Source organism: Athene noctua, chromosome 3 (genome assembly GCF_965140245.1).
Source record: "Athene noctua chromosome 3, bAthNoc1.hap1.1, whole genome shotgun sequence".
NCBI classification, from domain to species: Eukaryota; Metazoa; Chordata; class Aves; order Strigiformes; family Strigidae; genus Athene; species Athene noctua.
In genome coordinates this window covers 51,277,569-51,296,355 of record NC_134039.1, presented here as the reverse complement: position 1 = coordinate 51,296,355, position 18,787 = coordinate 51,277,569, and the positions used below count along the sequence as shown (strand labels likewise).

The 18,787-nt window shown below is 37.4% G+C and overlaps 1 protein-coding gene across 2 annotated transcripts in view; it reads right to left on the bottom strand.

Annotated features, from left to right (window-relative positions):
• TAFA2 (TAFA chemokine like family member 2) overlaps positions 1–18,787 on the bottom strand; it is a 207,903-nt gene that overhangs the window by 15,713 nt on the left and 173,403 nt on the right. For both annotated transcript variants that reach the window (XR_012633418.1, XM_074902979.1), the window contains exons 4-5: positions 8,792–8,944; positions 7,638–7,762 (exon numbers count right to left, since the gene is read on the bottom strand). Coding sequence is in view for 1 of the 2 variants with exons in the window: in XM_074902979.1 (XP_074759080.1) it covers positions 7,638–7,762; positions 8,792–8,944 (278 nt within the window). In the remaining variant the exon portion in view is untranslated. The remainder of the gene's footprint in view (positions 1–7,637; positions 7,763–8,791; positions 8,945–18,787) is intronic.

The following is an 18,787-nucleotide window of genomic DNA, read 5'->3' as shown; positions in this document are numbered from 1 at the left end:
TTCAGTCTATCACTTCGCTTATAACATTTCATACCACAACACTTCTTCCTTTAATTCTTTTCACGACAACTTGTTTTGTGGGTATTTTTAATAAGTAGATTTGCCTTTGGGGAAAGGACTGTGACTTGTCTAGATTCCTGTGACCTTGAACAACATCAAGCTGCAGGCCTTAAACTTATGTCAAATGTAGACTTGCAACAGGAGCCTTTTCATAGGGTAGAACTAGGCATGCCAACTTCACATTAAAGAAGTAAATATGGTATATAGCAGTTATTTTTAAGAAAATCAGTGAATTGCATATCCCTGAATACTGACGATTCCTTGTAATATATTGGCTGGAATGCTAACTATTTTCATCAAAATGTCCAAGTGTCCCAAAAGATTAGTGTTTAGGTGCCCTACAAAAAATACAGAGCTTCAATATGAAAGAATTGTGATGCTAGATAAAAACAATAATTACTAATACAAAAAGCTAGTTTGACCCCATAAAATGTCCTCCTATTTCCATTACCAACTCATTTCCCCCTGAAACTTCTATGTACTTATAGGAAAATGTGTACCACTTACTGCTAAGATACAGCAGATCTCTGAGTTAGCAATGAGAAACATGCTGAGACAGCTGCAAATTTCTCCTGGTGACAGATTAGCCAAAGGCATGGAACGAGATGCCATAGCAACAAAGAGGCTGTCAGGAGTGCAATCACTCTTTTCCATGGGTAATATTTTCTTACAGTCTGTGCACTTACTTATATTGTAATCACATCCTTTTTATGAAACACAAGGTATTACTAGTCACTGTATATATGTGTATTATTCCTATAAATCTTCATCTGAAATTAAGGTAGAAGGCAAGGAGTCAATAGACAGTTGAAGTGAGGCAGGTGAATAGAGCAGTTTTACAGGGAGGGTGTTTCTTAATTTATTCATACAGCCCCTTAAATAATATTAGAAAAAGCACTTCCTGTCATTATTTACTACTGACACATGGCAGATCATTGATCTATCCTGTATTTCATGTTTCACAGCGGTCAAAGCAAAAGACAAATAGTTTCATGCAATGGAAGTCAGTAGCGGTTTTACACTGAAAAAATGTCCTGTGAAAAAAACACGTTGCCTTATTAGCACTGACTGACCACAACTACCATACATCTGGCCTACTGGAAACATCCTAGAATAACCCATACACAATATTTATATAATGAATTTCTGCTTTTTCTAATTACATGTCATTACTACTGCTGTTTTTGAAAAGACTGGAGGAGGAAGAGGAATAAAGACCTGAGGGAAAAGGTTACCACAATGGTAATATTTCTTTTCAACTTCAACAAAAAAAACAGTAACACTTGTTCCATTTTTTTTCCCCTGGGCTGCTGCTTTTAAAGAGCCTATGCATCGTGCAGAGAAGCACAGACCAACTGACACAGCTGCATTGCTAACACTGACATCAGGCTCAGTTACAAGAAAAATGCCATTTTCTTCTCATATCCAGGGTCATATTTTAGCTCTCTTGTATTATGTTGTCTTACCCAAGCAGTGGTTATGACAGCACTGGTAGTAGTAGAGTCACCACTAATGCTGCCTCCTGATATGGGGAATCTCAATAACCCACTGCAAAGCATGACTTTGTAAAGGTACCTAACAGAGGTCCTTTTATTCCTTGCGCTGAAAGGGTTATGAACAGCATATTTTATAAATTCAAACATAAATAAAATTACTGCCTCTCCTTTCAGCAGCTGTAATTAATTTAGATACAATCCAGTATCTGCAAGTGAGAAAGAGAAGACAGGGTAAAAATGTAAGCAGTATTTATAGATAGCAACAGGACTGCATTGATTCAGAGTAGTGGAATGCACATACTGAACACCATTTGGCTTCATGCGCAGCCAGTAGGTGTGTTTGGATGGTACACATTTGCCTCTTCCAAGAATGTTATTCAATTTTTAGTTTCTTTTAAACTCTGGATGCCATAATGTAAAATCAGATTAAATGGAATATTACAAATATCTGACTTCAGGCTCTCTCCAATATTGTTTTGGAATGTAGATAAACACTCTCAGTATAGATTTCTCTCCATCCTGGCAATATTTTTCTTCTTTTCACACTAGTCGTCTATCTCTGGTATTGATTTGTAAAGCAGATTTGGATTTGGAATGTAGATAAATATACTCAATATGGATTTCTTTTTGGCCCTGTAACATTTCTTTTTTATTTCTTTCTGTCCTTGTAATATTTATTTTATTTTTTGTGGTACTTTATTTCTAATATTGGTTTGGCATATAGTTACATAGTAATATATTAGATATTGATTTCTTTCTCTTCTGCAGTGTGCTTTTCCCCGCATATTAAAAATAATAGCCAGTTTTCAGAGTGACAATTGCAATTCCTTCAGCTCCTCATAAAAGTGTGGATGCTCAACTATTCCATAAGTTGGATACTCATTTCCAAAAGATGGCCCCTTATGACCTGTCTGAAAATAACTACTTTCACTTGTTTATAGGAAAACATTGTTCACTTTCACCTTCTAGAGATTTTCAGAGGCTAATAATCAATACCTGCTATGTATTACATTTGATCTATTTGATTAATTTATAGTATTAGTATTATTAGTAGTATTATACCAAGTCAGTTCTAAAAGGACATGTACTGGTTGCCAGTTTTTGCTGAATAATAGATAACGGACATGTTGTTCATCATTGTATGATTCACCATTTTAGCTCGACAGCTGTGTATTTTCAGAACATGAACACTTTTGAAACTTGCATTATATTGCATTTGACATGCTTAAAGTCCAAGGCTTCCCAAACTGACTAAGAATGAAGGGGCTTTTATGATCATCTTCCTGAAGATCACATCAAAGAGAATAAAATCTCCAAGCCAGCATCTTCTTATTCAACATTAAGTATCTAAATGGTAGGTGCTAACCTAGTCATCACAGCTTTCCTTTAGAGTTATTAGGGAGACATAAGCACCTCCAGAAGAGAAATCATCTGACTTATTTTAGGACAAAATGAGTTGTCCTCTGGAATGGAACAATTCTCTCCAATACTAAAAAGACAGCCTAGAACTTAGGCTAGTCATCTCACTCTGGAGAGTCCTAACACAAGCAAAGCCCAGTAAATTCCATTCCACATATTTTAAACAGAACTTAGTGTTAAACTATGCCTTGTTCCACAAGCAGTTGTACCAAATCAAACTAAAAGCTGAAGGACAAAGTACTATTTCATTACTGCGCAATGGTTCAAAGATGCACCAGGGGAGGTTTAGACTGAAGTATTTCTTTACCAAGACATTCTTTTACTGGAACAGACTTCCGAGGGAGATGATCGATGCCCCAAGCCTGTCAGTGTTTAAGAGCCATTTGTACAATGCCCTTATCAACATGCTTTAACTTGGTCAGCCCTGAACTGGTCAGGCAGTTGGACTTAGATGACCACTGTAGGTCCCTTCCAACTGAAATAGTCTATTCTATTCTGTTTCACATGAAAAAATCAACACACATTTCTCTATTTCTTCATAAAATATCAGCCCAGGGACACTTCCCCACTCCCAGACACAAGTGCACACTTCTACAGTCATGTCGCAGCTCCAGGATCTCAAGATGAGATCCTGGATGCACTACTTTACCTGTGTTTCTGCATAAAAGAAAACAGCCAGGAGCCAAAGCTGGTCCCAGAGCAGATGTGTGGATTATCTGGGGAACAGGGACCCCAGGAGACATTGCGGCATGCACTTTCATACAGGTTACATGCAGCTTCTGGTGCTCTTATTTAAATTCAGTCTCTATTATAAAGATAATGCAATGTCCTGTTCTTAAAAATATAAGCAGAACTTGGCATCTGGATCTGCCCTTGAAAAACCCCTATCCAGAGACTTCTGGTGTGGAATACACCCCATAACTGAGAGAAATATGAAACTCTTTCTCCTCAGCTCTTATCTGACTTCAAAATGTTTTCTAGTCTTTGTAAAAGGCTCTTTTAATACAAACTCATAGCATCTTTTTAATGTCATTGTCAATTTTATACATAATACTGCTATATTTTGTAGTTTTCAACTGATAGGAGAATTCCTCTGTTTTAAACAGACATTATCTTGCAAAAAGGAAAGGAAACACAACCAAGAGAGCTTTTTGAATGAAAATAATTAGAATAGAAAAAAGGTGGTAAGAACAAAAAATATTTCCAAGGTTAAAAAAATTCTTTGGATTTTTCCCTTTTTTAAACATTAACGGGGCAATGTGACAACATTTTTGTTTTTATTTATCCAAACATTAAGGCTAGATGTATAGAAAAAAATTCAATTGCTTCCTCTCACAACAGTTTCTCAGTCTAGAGAATGACACAATGTGCCTGGTAAATCTCAGCTATGCACATAATCCCTTCATAATTCTCCTACTGTGTTCCTAAACATCCTCTTTTGTTGTGGTATAATGCTCAGGAATGCTTTCTTTATATGAAGAAAAAAAAAAAACACAAACTGTTTTAGCTAAATCGTCATTACCTTTTCTCCCCTTCCTCTCCTGCAGGCTACACAGACCCAAAATAGACAACTCTAAGCCAGCACAAGTTAACGCAGTACTCATTGATACACACTTTCTCCCCCGTATTCATTCCTTTTCCACAGTTAACTCCTAATGTCAGTCCTCTCCCACTAATATGCACACAAATTAGGAAAAAGTTTAATCTTTCCGTAACACCTGCTTTTGCATTCTGAAGGTAAATAACTTCTACCTGACTTTTCTTAAAATTTAAATTCGAGTACCATAACATTCATGCTATTTCTTATCCATTATTCATTCATTACCCTATTAGATACCCATACCTGAACAAAATGCAAAAACCTCAAGTAGACCACATTTTTAAACACCAATTCATTTTCTCCCATTATTCACTTGGCTTTTTCGCTTAGTGGCTGATACCATAAGCATTAGGAAGTTGGTATCATTATTTTTTACAATAGTGAGACTAAATATGCTAACAGAGGTAGACAAGCAAAATACCTCCTTCCTCCACTGGTTTTATCTCTAACATAATGCTTAACTATTAACAGCTCAAGATGTGGCATCATGGGTGCTGCTTTTGAACGTGGTATTCTGTAGAAGAGAAGATAGTACTTCAGCGGTTAATTAGGTTACTTGTTCTACACATGAAGAAGGCAAACACAGAAAAAGTTTGGAGGTGAATATAGACTTTCTGAGGCCTTTCAGGAAAGCCTTCATAAGGCTTTTCTGCAATACACTTAAATCACCCAAGCTATTCAGTTCCCTTTGTTTCTTTATGCTTTTACATTATACATGATAATAGCATATGGGTTATTTCATTTTACAATCAGAAACTTATTATCCATGACTTCTTAATACTGACTCTCTGTACAGCTCTTTTTGTTCTACTCAAAAAAGGGGTTTTGAAATCACAGAGCACTTTAAAATTTTTCCTTTTGTTTATAGACACTTTGGGAAGCAGAAAGAAGAGCTACAAAAATATTGTATTCATTACATATTAGGGAAAAGTACTTGCTTTTTGATAATAAGCTACGCTCTTAACACAAAGAATCACTCACATTTCCAATAGCAATGTATATTTTTCCAGGCATCAGAATGACATCTGTTAAAATTTCAGCCTTCTGCATCTGGAAAGACACAGACCTTCATTCACCTGCCACCTGGTTTTAATGACTTAGACCAACTTTCAGTCAGAAATTTGAATTCAATTTTGCTATTGTCTCAAAACAGCTTTGCAGCTGCATGGGAAATGAAGGAAGAAGAGAGCCACATACAGTATCTGGACAAACTAGAAGGCAGAAAAAATTGGGAGATTTAAGGGGATTATATTTTCTTTTTAGTGGTGGCAGGTCTGCAACCAAGTTGTGGTAGCCATTGTACTGAATCCATGCATATGATGGCAGATAGAGAAAAGGACTGGCTTTTTCATAGCATCACTTCTGAAGAGGTATGAAATGAGTCCTAAGGATTGCCATCATCCATGGAGGACAAGCTCATCTCCTGCAAAGAGCCAGACCTATGAGTCTGCAACAGAGGCACAAGCTCTTGAGGACAAGAGCCTTGGGCTTCTGTATATTCCTAACAGTGGACAGAACATCATAACCTTGACCAATGGAGAAAAACCTATCTTCTGACAACATGTTAGAAAGAAATCTCCTCAAGGTGATTCTAATTCCTATCTCTCCCTTTTGTGACTTCTTTTTTCCTACAGAAATATAATCCAGACTCAGATTTTTACTTAGTGTTTGTTAAGCACAAGAAATATAAAATGGCATGCATTCTTTAACACTAATGGTACCATGTAGTAGCAGCCAGGACAAATTTCAAAACACACACATGTAACTCTTTTTGTATTACTATTATTAATTCTATTCAGTTCCTTTTGGTTATATTATACATGCACACACATTTTACAAGCGTATAATCAGATTTGCACTGGCATGTACAAAGTTAAGCATGGGCAGCATTCAAGCAAGGTTAGCTTCAGAAGAAACACATTTGAAAGAGGATTCAGGAGTGGAATTGTGTTTCAAACATTTAGGAAGTAGCCTTCCTTCAAAGAATGTCAAAAATTTTTAAAGACTTATACATACAGAAACTGAGACATATAGAGCTCTCTGTGGAACAGAAGGAATGTAATTCAGTCAGTGCACACTACATTTCACTACAACCAAGGTGTACCAGAAATTTAGTGCCCATGCAAGGAAGTTTTCAATCAAATGACATGGACACTAAAACACCTGCATAGAGTAAACACCACACTAGCAAATTACGGCCTGACACTGAAAACAATTACTAAATACTTACAAGCAAAACCATTCATCAGTATGTGTGATGGGGTGTAGGGATGAAGGTGTTTATGCATACACACACACACGTGTGTGTCTTCAGGGTGCATTTTAGTCTATTTTATGTTGATGAAGAACTGTGTTGAACCTATAGAGATATAACACTGTCGTTTTAGGGAGTTTGAGTGCTTAATGATTATCTAAAGAATTTTTTATTCTTCTGTTTCTCCTAACCACTAAAATGCAGAGATGACATCATGTTTAATTCATTTTCAGGCATTGTACATGACGAATGTTAGATGTATTTCTGTTGATGTAATTTTGCACCAATATAAGAAGTGTCAAATGGAGAAACGGAACTCCCTGAAACTGTCAACATTTTTTTAGTAAATCCCCATCATACAATACAGAAAGATCACACTGTAATGACACATCAAATGCTTACCATATTCAGCATTTTCTGTGTAAAAACATGGTAATTCCATGCTATTGGTAAAAATGCACTTGTTTGCTATCCTGTAAATAAAAAGCTTAGCAAGGTGTATAGACTTTGTGCAACAGGTTTCAAAGAAAAATATATATTAGATTATGTTTGTTCATTACCAGTAGTCGAAGAAGGGGTTAACTCTTTTTCACTGCTTACCTGAGGAGGTCTGGCATACTGCTTACCATGTTCAAGCAATTGCAAAGTATGCTGAGAAATGTGTGCAGGACCAGGAAGTCCAACCCCGGAATGACTCTTCCCCCACTTCTTTAGTCTTCTCAACTCATGTCTTCTATGTGCACTCAATTTCCTGTGCACTTTGGGATTTTTACTTGTCGGTAACATGTCAGGTTGGTATCATACCTACCCTAGTTGTTTTCACTTTATTCCCAGAGGAACAGCTCCATCCCTTACGATCTGGAAGAACTTTACATTCCTCCCCTTCAAGACATGGTTGCATGTGGCACCACCATTTCTGCTCCACTATTGAAGCTACAAGACAGAAAAAAAACCATTTGCGCGTTGTTGAAATGGACACTTTATTATGTCATTAAGTTGCAGCATTTCTTTACTTTTCCAGAATACTGACTGAGAGCTAGTCAGTGATTTTCAGCCAGCTCAGAACCTTCATAAGAAATTAGGTCTCAGTTTGCACAAGGTGCTATGTGCCTCAAAGTCAATCTCTACTGTGGGGGTGGGTTTTTCTAATTTACTGCAGTTCAGGAACTAATTTCACAGCATTTCTTTCCAACTCTCATTTTTTCTTGCTCAGCCAGATTTCAAAGTTTTAAGTCGAATCTCTTCTTTTGAGTTAGTATGATTTTGCCTGATCTACTATATAGTCTAGCATAGGCTGATTAAATTCATTCCCCAATGATGACATATTTACAGCTTCTCTGACAGCCAGCATGTCATCAGTAAAGAGATCATGTAAAGGGTGAATCCATCCTGCTCCCCTTTTAGAGAAAGAGATGGGAAAAATCAGCTAGCATTTTCCCAAATAAAACCATATGAGCCTATGCCAGATTTGTTAAGTAAAACATTAATATTGGACTGTGAATAAGAAAAATAGTGTTGGTATAAAAAGAATAAAAACCAGCCAGAACTGTATTTTGTTTATTTGCTTGTTTGTTCCTGTATGACAAAAATAAAAATATAAATAAAATGTAAGACTGAGGCACATGAAAATTATATGGTCATGTAGATTTTGCATAAACACTTTTAATTAAGCAAATTTCATACAACTCTGAGGGCACAGTGTTAGTTAGATCAAATTTAGCTTCTCAAGATGTCTCTTTCACTGGCATATAGTAATTTTGCTTAGCATTTCCGCAGACTAATAGCAAATAATTAATTTTTCCCATCTTCCTCCTATTCACCTTGGGCATGCACTTCAAAATGCAGGTTTCCTGCTTTTATTTTAAATAGGCAGCTGCAAAGGAGTGGTTCACATTGATGACATTAAGCCAGCAAAAACCCCTAGGAACACTGAATGAAAGAAAGCAATGGAAGTAGTCGCACCATCGACACAAGAAGGAGCTGCCCGGGTGGTACCTGCTACCTGCCCAGGGAAGCAGGAGCACTTCACCGTCTGTGATCTTTCTTCTATCTTGTTCTTATTGCAACATCTGTGGAGTGCCACCACTTCACAGGTCCCAGTTTTAACATGGTGAGCTGTGAAAATAAGATGAGCAATTTGATAACATTGAGAGGTAGCATCATACTCTTTGGAGTTTTTTTTTAATTAGAAATGCATTAAACTTGGCTCTGTAAGTCAATCTGTCATGCATGAAACTAGAATTACAATGGTACTACCATGAGAATGTAAAGTTCATTTCCAAATGTAGCATAACTATCTCAGGCAGAAAACACTGCCTGAAGATGAACAATTGGAGAAGGTTGCATATGGGACTGTTCCAGTGAAGCGCAAAACAGAAACATTATAAAACTATCCTAGAAATTATATTAATTTCTGGACTCACATAAACAGCTGTGTATCTCTCCCACGATTTTTTTTTCTTTTCCCTAAGGGAGAAACTTTGAATTGGAAGTGTATCGATGTTAAAATACCCATACATGCGTATGTTTTCAGAATCCATGTCTCCAGACTTTATGTCCAAGGCAGATGCAGTGTTTGATATGATATTCCAAAACCTTCCTACAGATGAACAGAGAAGAACTGACAGGCTACAGGGACAGTCCTCAAACAACACATGAAATAAAATCTGCTAGGGAATCACATTTTAAATCTTTCTGCCTGGCACTGCAAAGTAAGTCTGGGAGCATGGGGAACCAAATTTTTCAAACATGGAAGGCAACAGGACAGGCTTCCTCATCCCATATCCAGTACCCATCACCCCCAACCAAGGTGCTTTAACTGATCATCAGAATCATGCTATTGGGATCCTATGAGAGGACTAATTTGGTAAGACGGGAGCTAACAAACTACTGTTTCTGGTTCAGCAGCCAGTTACCAAAGGATCTGGAGTCCAGAAATAGTAATTTTAACTGCACTTTCAGCAGTTACTGATACAAAAGCAGATATTTCTGGGGATAGTTCATTTCCATCAGAAGACAAGAGAAAAAAATCTGAACTTTTAGCTGGTATTGATCTACAACCTTGTATAGGGAGAAATATTAATTATGCAAAGCAATATGTGTTTTAACAGCATCCCTAAGTCCTCTATTTCTGCTGCTGTTTAACTTTTTGTATGCTTTATGCAAAGCCTGTGTACTGACAGCTTCAGCTACCTTTTATATTCCTAATGGCAAACAATAAACAAAAGCTTCCAGGAGGAGTCCCTACTAACAGCCTTTCATAAGCCCAGCATTGATCTCCCAATCCACTCAGTTGTTATTGCACAGTATCAGCTCCCAAAAGGTCTGAAGAAGGAGAAAAATCTTGATGTAGTCTATGGACCTCAAGAATGTGGCAAAAGCCACAGGCAGCAATTAGACTTCAGGTCTTCACCAACAAAACTTAAACTACTAAAACTTTTCATTCAGGCAATTATGCATTTTTCAGTAGAACAATGTCCACTGAACAGTCTGAGATCTTTGTTGTCTCTCACTGCCTCGTACTATGTCAGGTGAGATCATACTCCACCACATCATGCTGTACTACAGCTGAAATGATATAACACAATGCCAACAATTAACACATGATCCATCATATTGTGATATGCTGAAATGTTACATATAAGTCAGAAATGTAGGAGAAAAAAATCTTGTTTTGCATAAAAATGGTTTGGTTTTTAACTATTTATCATTTTTAATTCAATAGGGAATGGGAAAAGCAATTCATACTGTCTGCCAGAACTGTGCAATCTCTGATATTTTCATACCTTTGATGATAAGCAAATATTTTTACAGCTACTAGCACAGTCTGCTATAAAAATGACTTTCAATTATTTTCTAAACAATTTCATTGGTATATGTGCCAATAAACCAACTTAAATAAATACATTAATTTTTCTCAATAAAATGGTTATAGGGTTTTTTATTTGTAAATATGATAAAGAATTATTCTAGGATATATTTTGAATGTGTAATATATAGTAGAACAAACACTGTGGCTTTTGTGAGTTCACATTAATTTTTACTTTGATAGGCAATTACACATCTTATATCCACACATGCTAACACAAATTCACTAATTTGTATTTTATGAATGGTACATAAAAACCCCAGACACTGAATCTACAAAAGAAAGTAAATTTAGTGGTAGGATGTGAACTTCATCCCACTTCATTTTTCACTATATTAGTTTTCAGTTCTTATTTGTATTCTGATGTTTATCGCTGAAATTTTGTCTCCTCTCACTCTTATTAAATAGCTTTACACTGCTCTACCATGTCTACAGAAATGCCATAATATGCCAGATAAAGTACTGTGTGCACCAGTAGCCATTTGGAATGGAAGCCAGTTAAAAGAACAGTTGTAAAATTCTATGAGCAAAATGTTCCTACCGAAACAAAACTTCTGAAAGACTTGTTCTGTAGTAATTAAGGAGTGAAAATCAGGCATTTTAAGGCTTTTATGGAAAAAGAGTGTAATTAAATGAAACGGTACAGTTCAGAAAAGCATTTCAAAGGGTGAAAAGATATGTGAAAAATGGGAGAGAACAAAAAATAATCACATGCTATTGAAAGTATTTGGGGAATCTTTAATAAAGCTGCTTTGAAATTTTCTAGGTATAAAACCAAAACAACCTAGAAAAGCATACAAAGATATTTCAAACATTGAAAATCTAGGCCAATCATCCTCTAGTTTCTATTTACCATCTACAATATGCAATGAATATTGCTTAAGAGGAAATGTAGGGATTTCAGCTCCTTATGCTATCAAATAATTAAGTTCCAGTGCAGTAAGTACAGTATCTGTCACATTCATGTGAAATGAAAGCGTCTGTACAGTAGATAAAGAATTTCCCACAACCTAATACAAATTAACCTCATTAAGCCACTGAACCATTCCACAAAAGGAAAACAGTACTTTAGGAGATTCACATTTTGGTTTTGTTTCTTTTTCACCTAGCACAGACCACAAAGTATGCTGCTTGCTTTGCAGAAAATGTTTGAGGAACTGAATGTCATTTCTGCAATCCTACAGAAATCCATTATTCAAAACCACTGCAAACACTCAGTCCTGAATTCTCTGTTAATGCAAGTAATCCTTCCTGAAATCAATGTGAAGAGGGACTGAAGAAAGAGACTGTTATCTATGTGTACAGACTGTGAAGTTTTCCTGATGATTATGCATACCAATATTTTCATCAGGAAAAATATATGTATATATTATGTTCCAGAAGATGTAACACCGTATGATGAGAGCGTAACTTGGAGAACAGACATAACCATATCTCACCCATTAATGGTATATCCTGTAATTAACCTGCCACTTCTATAGCATTTTTCATGTAGTGAAAACATCAATATCTATCATCTCATAAATCAGTATGATATTGGTACATCAGAAACTTAAGAGCTCGTAATCATGCTCCTGGAAAAACTAAAGATAGGTAATTATTATTCCTCATTTTACATAAAATTGAATGTACTTAAAGAGTATGTTTAAACATACTCAGCAAAAACCTTTAAATATACATAAATTCTACCTGTTCTTGTTTCTTCATGTCAACTTTAAATTTATTTCCTTCAGATGAATGACATTTCAGTCATATTTGCACCACGCATCTGGCACTAAGGTATGGCCCTTACTCCTCTACTTCTGTGGGGAGTTTGTGCCAGGCGAGAAGTCAAGTTACTGTTCAAGATTATTATTTTGCAGCTCACAAATATGAATGTAAGATATTTAGCATCTATGCAGTGTTATACACAAAACATAGCATTAAATCAAGGAAATTCTTCTGAATTCTATTGTTCATTATGATCACCATTTCCTAGCCTCACCACTTAAATATTCATGTTCAGTTCTGAAACCCATCTGCTCAGCCATTTGAATCTTTTCTTTTCTGAAAGTTGCACAGGTCATACACTAATACACACACTGACCATTAACAAAAAGGAAGAAATCATGTTGCTATGGACTAGATGAAATAAAAGTCATAGGCTGTTTCTGTCCTCAGCTTCCTTCTCATTGCAGTAGCCATGTAGAAATGGTTAAAAAAAAACCCCCACCACATTAAAAACACTCTATTGTATGTTCTCTGCAAAGGCACTGGCACAACTTGGTGATACAGCTACACCCATTGAATGCCTGACAGCTACTGGAAGAAAAAGAAGATCCCTTGTCTCCTTTCCCACTCTCTTTCATCCCTTACTTGCATGAACACTGTCATTTGATGGTGATGACAGTAAGCCAGGGATTTAGACTGACAGAAAAATATCCCAATTTTTTTAGGGTTAGTTCTCTACCAGTTTAGCTCATACAACTGGGCGCAGAGACTAGTGAGAAGCAGTTTCAGCCACAGGGAAGCAGCAGGAGCAGGCAGTCCCAGACACATGATTACCTCCTTCTGCAGAAACCAGCTCCTATATCAGTTTACAAGCACTGCAGCTCTGCACTCTTACATGAAATAAATGTATCTTATTTTATACCATTTCAGGTAATTCCTCTGAGGTCTGAGAGACTATGTAAAAGTGTGCAAAGCTTTGTTTGCTTGTGTCTGTGTGATTTTTAAAGCTTTTCACAAAACCAAATTTTTAGTTGAAACAAGAAGCAACAGACCGGCAATAAGGAGGAGAATGGAAATTACTCTTAGCCATAAGTTGCAAGCCATATTATATCTAATATTATACAAACTCTGTCCTTTTTGTCCTCTTGGGTATAATCAGAAAGCTGTCCCATACAAAATACCATAGTGACCGAGTCTTTCAAAGTAGGCACATAAGTAGTCTTTATTCATGTAAACCATATCCACATGTGTAATTGCATTAAGGACTATAATGGAACTACTTTTTTAAATAACCATCTGCAAGGAAAAACAAACAATATTTCAACAAATGATCAACCTGTTTCATCTATTTCCCTGAGTGATTAGTCACTATTCTATAGTACAATATTTGAATAAGTGTGTGAGAAGTGGTTATTGATGTCAGAAAAATAAATAAAATTAGTGGTTATAATGTATAATTTTCCAGATTAAGGTCTAAATCACTGTCCAGTGACCAGAAAAAAAGTGGCTTTTCTTGTTCACATAGTCTATTTGTGATATTCACACTGATTGACATGGAAAACAAATGTAGGTTATCTTTCTGCTACACTTCAGCAATTTCAGTATGTCGTATCAGTTTCAGTGTGTTGGTGTAGATAGGAAAGATACAAATAAACTTTCACACAAAACACACACAAAACACACAAAACACACACAGTATTGTTGCATTTTTCAATAGTTTAATAAGTATTAGTAGCTGCCACATCTAAGCAATCAGAATTTTATGCAAACACTGCTAAGTCAGGATTTCCATCTAAGCTTTCTCTGTTTAAACGTCAAAGAAACACATTTTCCAGTTTCTTCATTCAATTTAGTTCAATATTTTTCAATATTTTCTGTTATATCTACCTAACAGCTGGTAGGGAAAAAACTGAATTTATTTTATTTATATTCTGTCAGCAATGGTGGTGATATTGCTGAAGTTGTGTGATCTGAGAACGTAAGCAATGTGAAGTTTTCTGTTAAAGAAAAATCTTTAATTTGACCAATCATTAGTATAATTAGGAAAAAAGCAGACAAGATTTTGGGAACACAACCTTCAGTTTGCTTCTGTGAACACAAAACAAAGTACACCTTCATTTCAGCTCCATGGTCCAGAGGGAAAATTGGCAGCACAGACATCAGGAAAAACAGAGGCACCTCCCATACTAATCATCATCTCGTTACCTCTGGCACACAGCAAGCCACTGACTCCAAAGAAGCACTGGCAGATACACATTGACAAGTACTTTACTGAACATGACCTTTAAGATCGGATTCAAAACCCTTTTAAATCAATGGTTTTGGTCTGATCGGTGGTTTTGGATCAGAATTTCAATGATAATTGTTTTTATTTTCAAAAAATATAACATCTGCATTTGCAACTGAGATATTTATTCTGATGATTGAATACATAGCACCTATTACGGGGATTGAGCAAATTATGACATATAGTCTAGATACGTGACTGAAAGGTATGATGAATTAAGATTATTAAATCATGTTTTAAACCACCATTAGAGTTGCCATGTGTTTTTCATTGAACAGTTCATTTACTAAAAGTACAGCATCCAAGCAGTATAGATACTTTTGAAATCTAGTCAAATTTGGTTACACATTGAACCTAAAAGTAGGCATGCTCAGAGGGGAGCAAGAAAAGTTGTTCCCACAAGGTTTTTTTTATTATTTTAAAAATTGTAACATTCTCTAAACAAAGCAAAATCTTTTACTTGGAAAAAAACCTACTTAGTATTTTTCTTTTTTTTTTTTTTTTTACTGTTTGGCCAGTGAACTGAAAAATCAATTACAGACACAGCAGTAATTCCTGTGTCCTCAGTGGTGACGAGGCATGCCATAGTTGTGGTGCATCTCACTAAAAGCACTCATGGTGCTTTATTTTCCAGATGACACATGGGGTTGTGCTATAGAATCAGCAGGAAAAAGATGATAATTTTGTGCTGTCTTATTCTATGCTACCATTACATTTCACAAAACTTAAAAACTTATTTAGCTATCTACTCCATTGACACCACACACACTTAAAACATCTACATAGTTCAAAAGCAGTGTACAACTGAAAAAAAAAAATACATTTTAAGAGCAAGAAGATTCTCTCTTAGTCTCCTGATGATCCCCTTTCCAAATACCTAGACCTGAAGATGTGCCAAATAACTCTCACCCTAGCACAGCTCTTGGCTATACATGAAGACCCTGGGGGTCCAGAGGACCACCAGGATGTTAATGAGCACCAACAGAGCACTCTGACTTGGTGCTCCCATTGCCATCCATGGGGCATGATCAGCCCTGGGCCTTGTAGAAAACCCACCAAGGTGAGTCAACACAAGAAACTGCTTCCCAGAAAGCCTTGCAGACTAAAGGAAGTTACTGCATATACAGGGGTCTAGGACCTGCTACTGGATGAAGAGGGAACAGATTTTTGAGATTGTGTAAAATTTGCCATCAGTCATTTTATGGAAACATGATACTCATCATGGAATGCTTAGTGGAAGGAGCAGGGGCAGGGACTGGGAGGAGATCAGGGTAGACTGGGGAGGAACAAGCATGAGTGAACAAAGAGGACAGGAGAAGAGGAGCCAGAGAAGTATAAGCAGCAACTGATCAGTACATGTGCCTGGCTGAGCCTTGCGCTCAAACACTGCAAGCTATCCTACATTCTCATGAAATCCCATTTCTATCTTTTTTGCGGGTTAACTCTCTTCTGTGAGTATATGTGAATGCTAGGGAAATTTAATCCAGACTATCTGATGACAGATTAAGAGATTTGATTACCAGAAACTGGCATGGGGTCACAAAACCTCATGGGCTTGTGAATCCAAGTGAAAGCAACTGGCAATATGTGGGTGCCTCAGACCAGCTACCAGTCAGGCTGAGTGTCTAAGACCAGCTACTGGAGTGATTAATTTTGTGTGTTTGTGTGTGTGTATATATATATATATCACTCCACTAGTAGACCTCAATCTTGATCAGCCAGAAAAGAGGAAGAGGATTAGGCCATTCATTGTGTAATTGTTGTGTGCATTAACATGGGTGTCAGGAAAAGCGTTTTGTTTGTCTGCATTGATCTGTGTGGCTGGCTGTGTGTCTACTGTGTGTGTGAGTCTGCATGTCGATGTGTTTGTCTGTATGTGTCTAAGGAGCACACATGCCCATCCTAGCCATTGGCAGAACCTGGGTATAAGGTGCTGCAGCTTCATATCTACTCCACTACTGTGTTCAGCAATCTCTAACAGATGCAAGCATTAGAAACCTTTTGGAAAGAAAAAATAAGCAAGGAAGTCAGAGGCAGTATTTGGCAAAATCACATTTAACCCTCAACATTTGCTTCTAAGTAATGTACACAAACAGTCAAGATAATTCTCTCATATTAGGCAGGTTACCTGATAGATCAACAAACCAATAGCTGTCAAGAGGCACATACCAAACACTGCAGTGAGTCGTCATATTCAATCAAAACAGCCTATGCCATGCCAGAGGCCATGTAGACCTCTTTTTTGCTTGATTTGGGTAATTCTGTGATGTGGACAAATCCTTCCCATCAAGTATCTCCTAAAGACACCTTACTGACATGGCTTTGGTCTTATTTACTGCATTCACATTTCCATGCCTGGTATCTCAGCTATAGCTATTAAAACAGTCCAGGTAGACAGATAACCCACTACACTCTGCTTACACCAGTGGAGAATCAGTTTATCTTATACTGCATTGCTTTTCACTTCTCTTTTACTCTGAAGTCTATTCCTTCCTGGACAGGTTCTCAGGTGAATTGTTCAAAAATTGAGCTGATTGCTTGGACTGATTATTTGCAGTGCCACCTGTAGGCAACTCATACACAAAAAAATCTTGGTAACTGCAGCGCCTCACAGGCTTCTTGGATTCAATGTCATGTTTTCTCTCCTGAGAGAACCATTTTAAAATAACAAGATGAATTCTTGATGTTTATTCTGCAGATGTTAGCCCAGCACCTCTCACTGGGCTGCCTCTACCATGCAATTAACCTGGTTAGTCCCCGTGGGTGAAGGATGGTAAGGAGAGTTCATAGGACAACACTATGCAGACAGCATCTCTGGTAGCCTTTAAAAACTGAGCTAATGAATGGTTTGCCACAGTCAAATTGCCAAGCATACTTTTCTGTACAGTGCCAAAGAAAAATCTCATCCATCAGCTTGTCTGCCAGCCACCAGTTACAGCCATCTGTGTGGGAAGACTTTTTCCCTTTTGGAAAAAAATCAAGGAAAACTACAAGGTAAGCATTCCCCAGAGACGAGCATACTAATGACCCTGTGAGATCATGCCTCAGATATTCCCATAGCAAAACCTGTGCACTGAAATGGATTGAGGGTCTGAGTTATCTCTACTGAGAGAGAAAAACACTTACTGGAATAGCACAGCAAGCTGGCATGATCCCAGCTGGTCACACAATCTTTACAAACATAAAACCACAGATGGAGCACTTCATGTAGGATCTCTTGGACCTGGAGAGCTTGCGGCCATCTGACTTTATCCTCCTGGCCTTACTGAGGCTAATTTTATTCAATCAGTCCTTTGGCATGAGTGAGCCAGTCTTATTCAAATAAGTTTATCTACTCTCTCACAAAATTCAGAGCCTTTTTATGGCAATGGCTACAAATGATACCTTCATGCCAAACCTTTAGTCAGAGACACAGAAACTCAAAACACAACTAATTTTCAGGTAGCCTGAAGGATATTTTCCCTTCTTCATAAGACCCCCTCTCAGCCTAGAGTGTTGCTCTCCCTAGGTCCCGCTTTCAATTTTGAAATCAGATGATCACTAGGTCCATGAAACCACAGAGGGTTCAAGAGGCAAGATCACAAGCAGTGATCATTAGGGATCTTGCAGCTCTTTATATGTTCCCCTGCCAGAAGAAGAGAAGAGGCCTCTTCATGCTCCCCCAGTCCTCACAAGCTCAGCTCCCTGGCTGCAGCCAGCCCGCCAGACCTCTCACTGCCTACCACCGCAGGTGCCACGGTGCAACTGCTGCACTGTAGTCACCCCGTTTGCCAAGCAGAGCCACAGACAAGAGGACACTGACAGCAGCAAAGGCTGCATGTTTCCCTGTGGGCCAGAAATGGAGCCACTTTTCTTTTTGCAGGCAACACACTTCCCGCATTTCCTCACTAGCGGCTGCTAGAGCTGACACCATCCACGAGACAAGCTTGTGTGGAGTTGGCAAAGAAACACCCAGGGCAAGGCACAGTTTATAAATACTACAAGAAGTTAAAAGCCCCAGTATCTCTGAGGTTGTTATCAAACATGTTAAGCAAACGATATATTAAAGTGTGCAGACATTTTGTAAATTAACAGGCTGAGGTTTGAGATTACT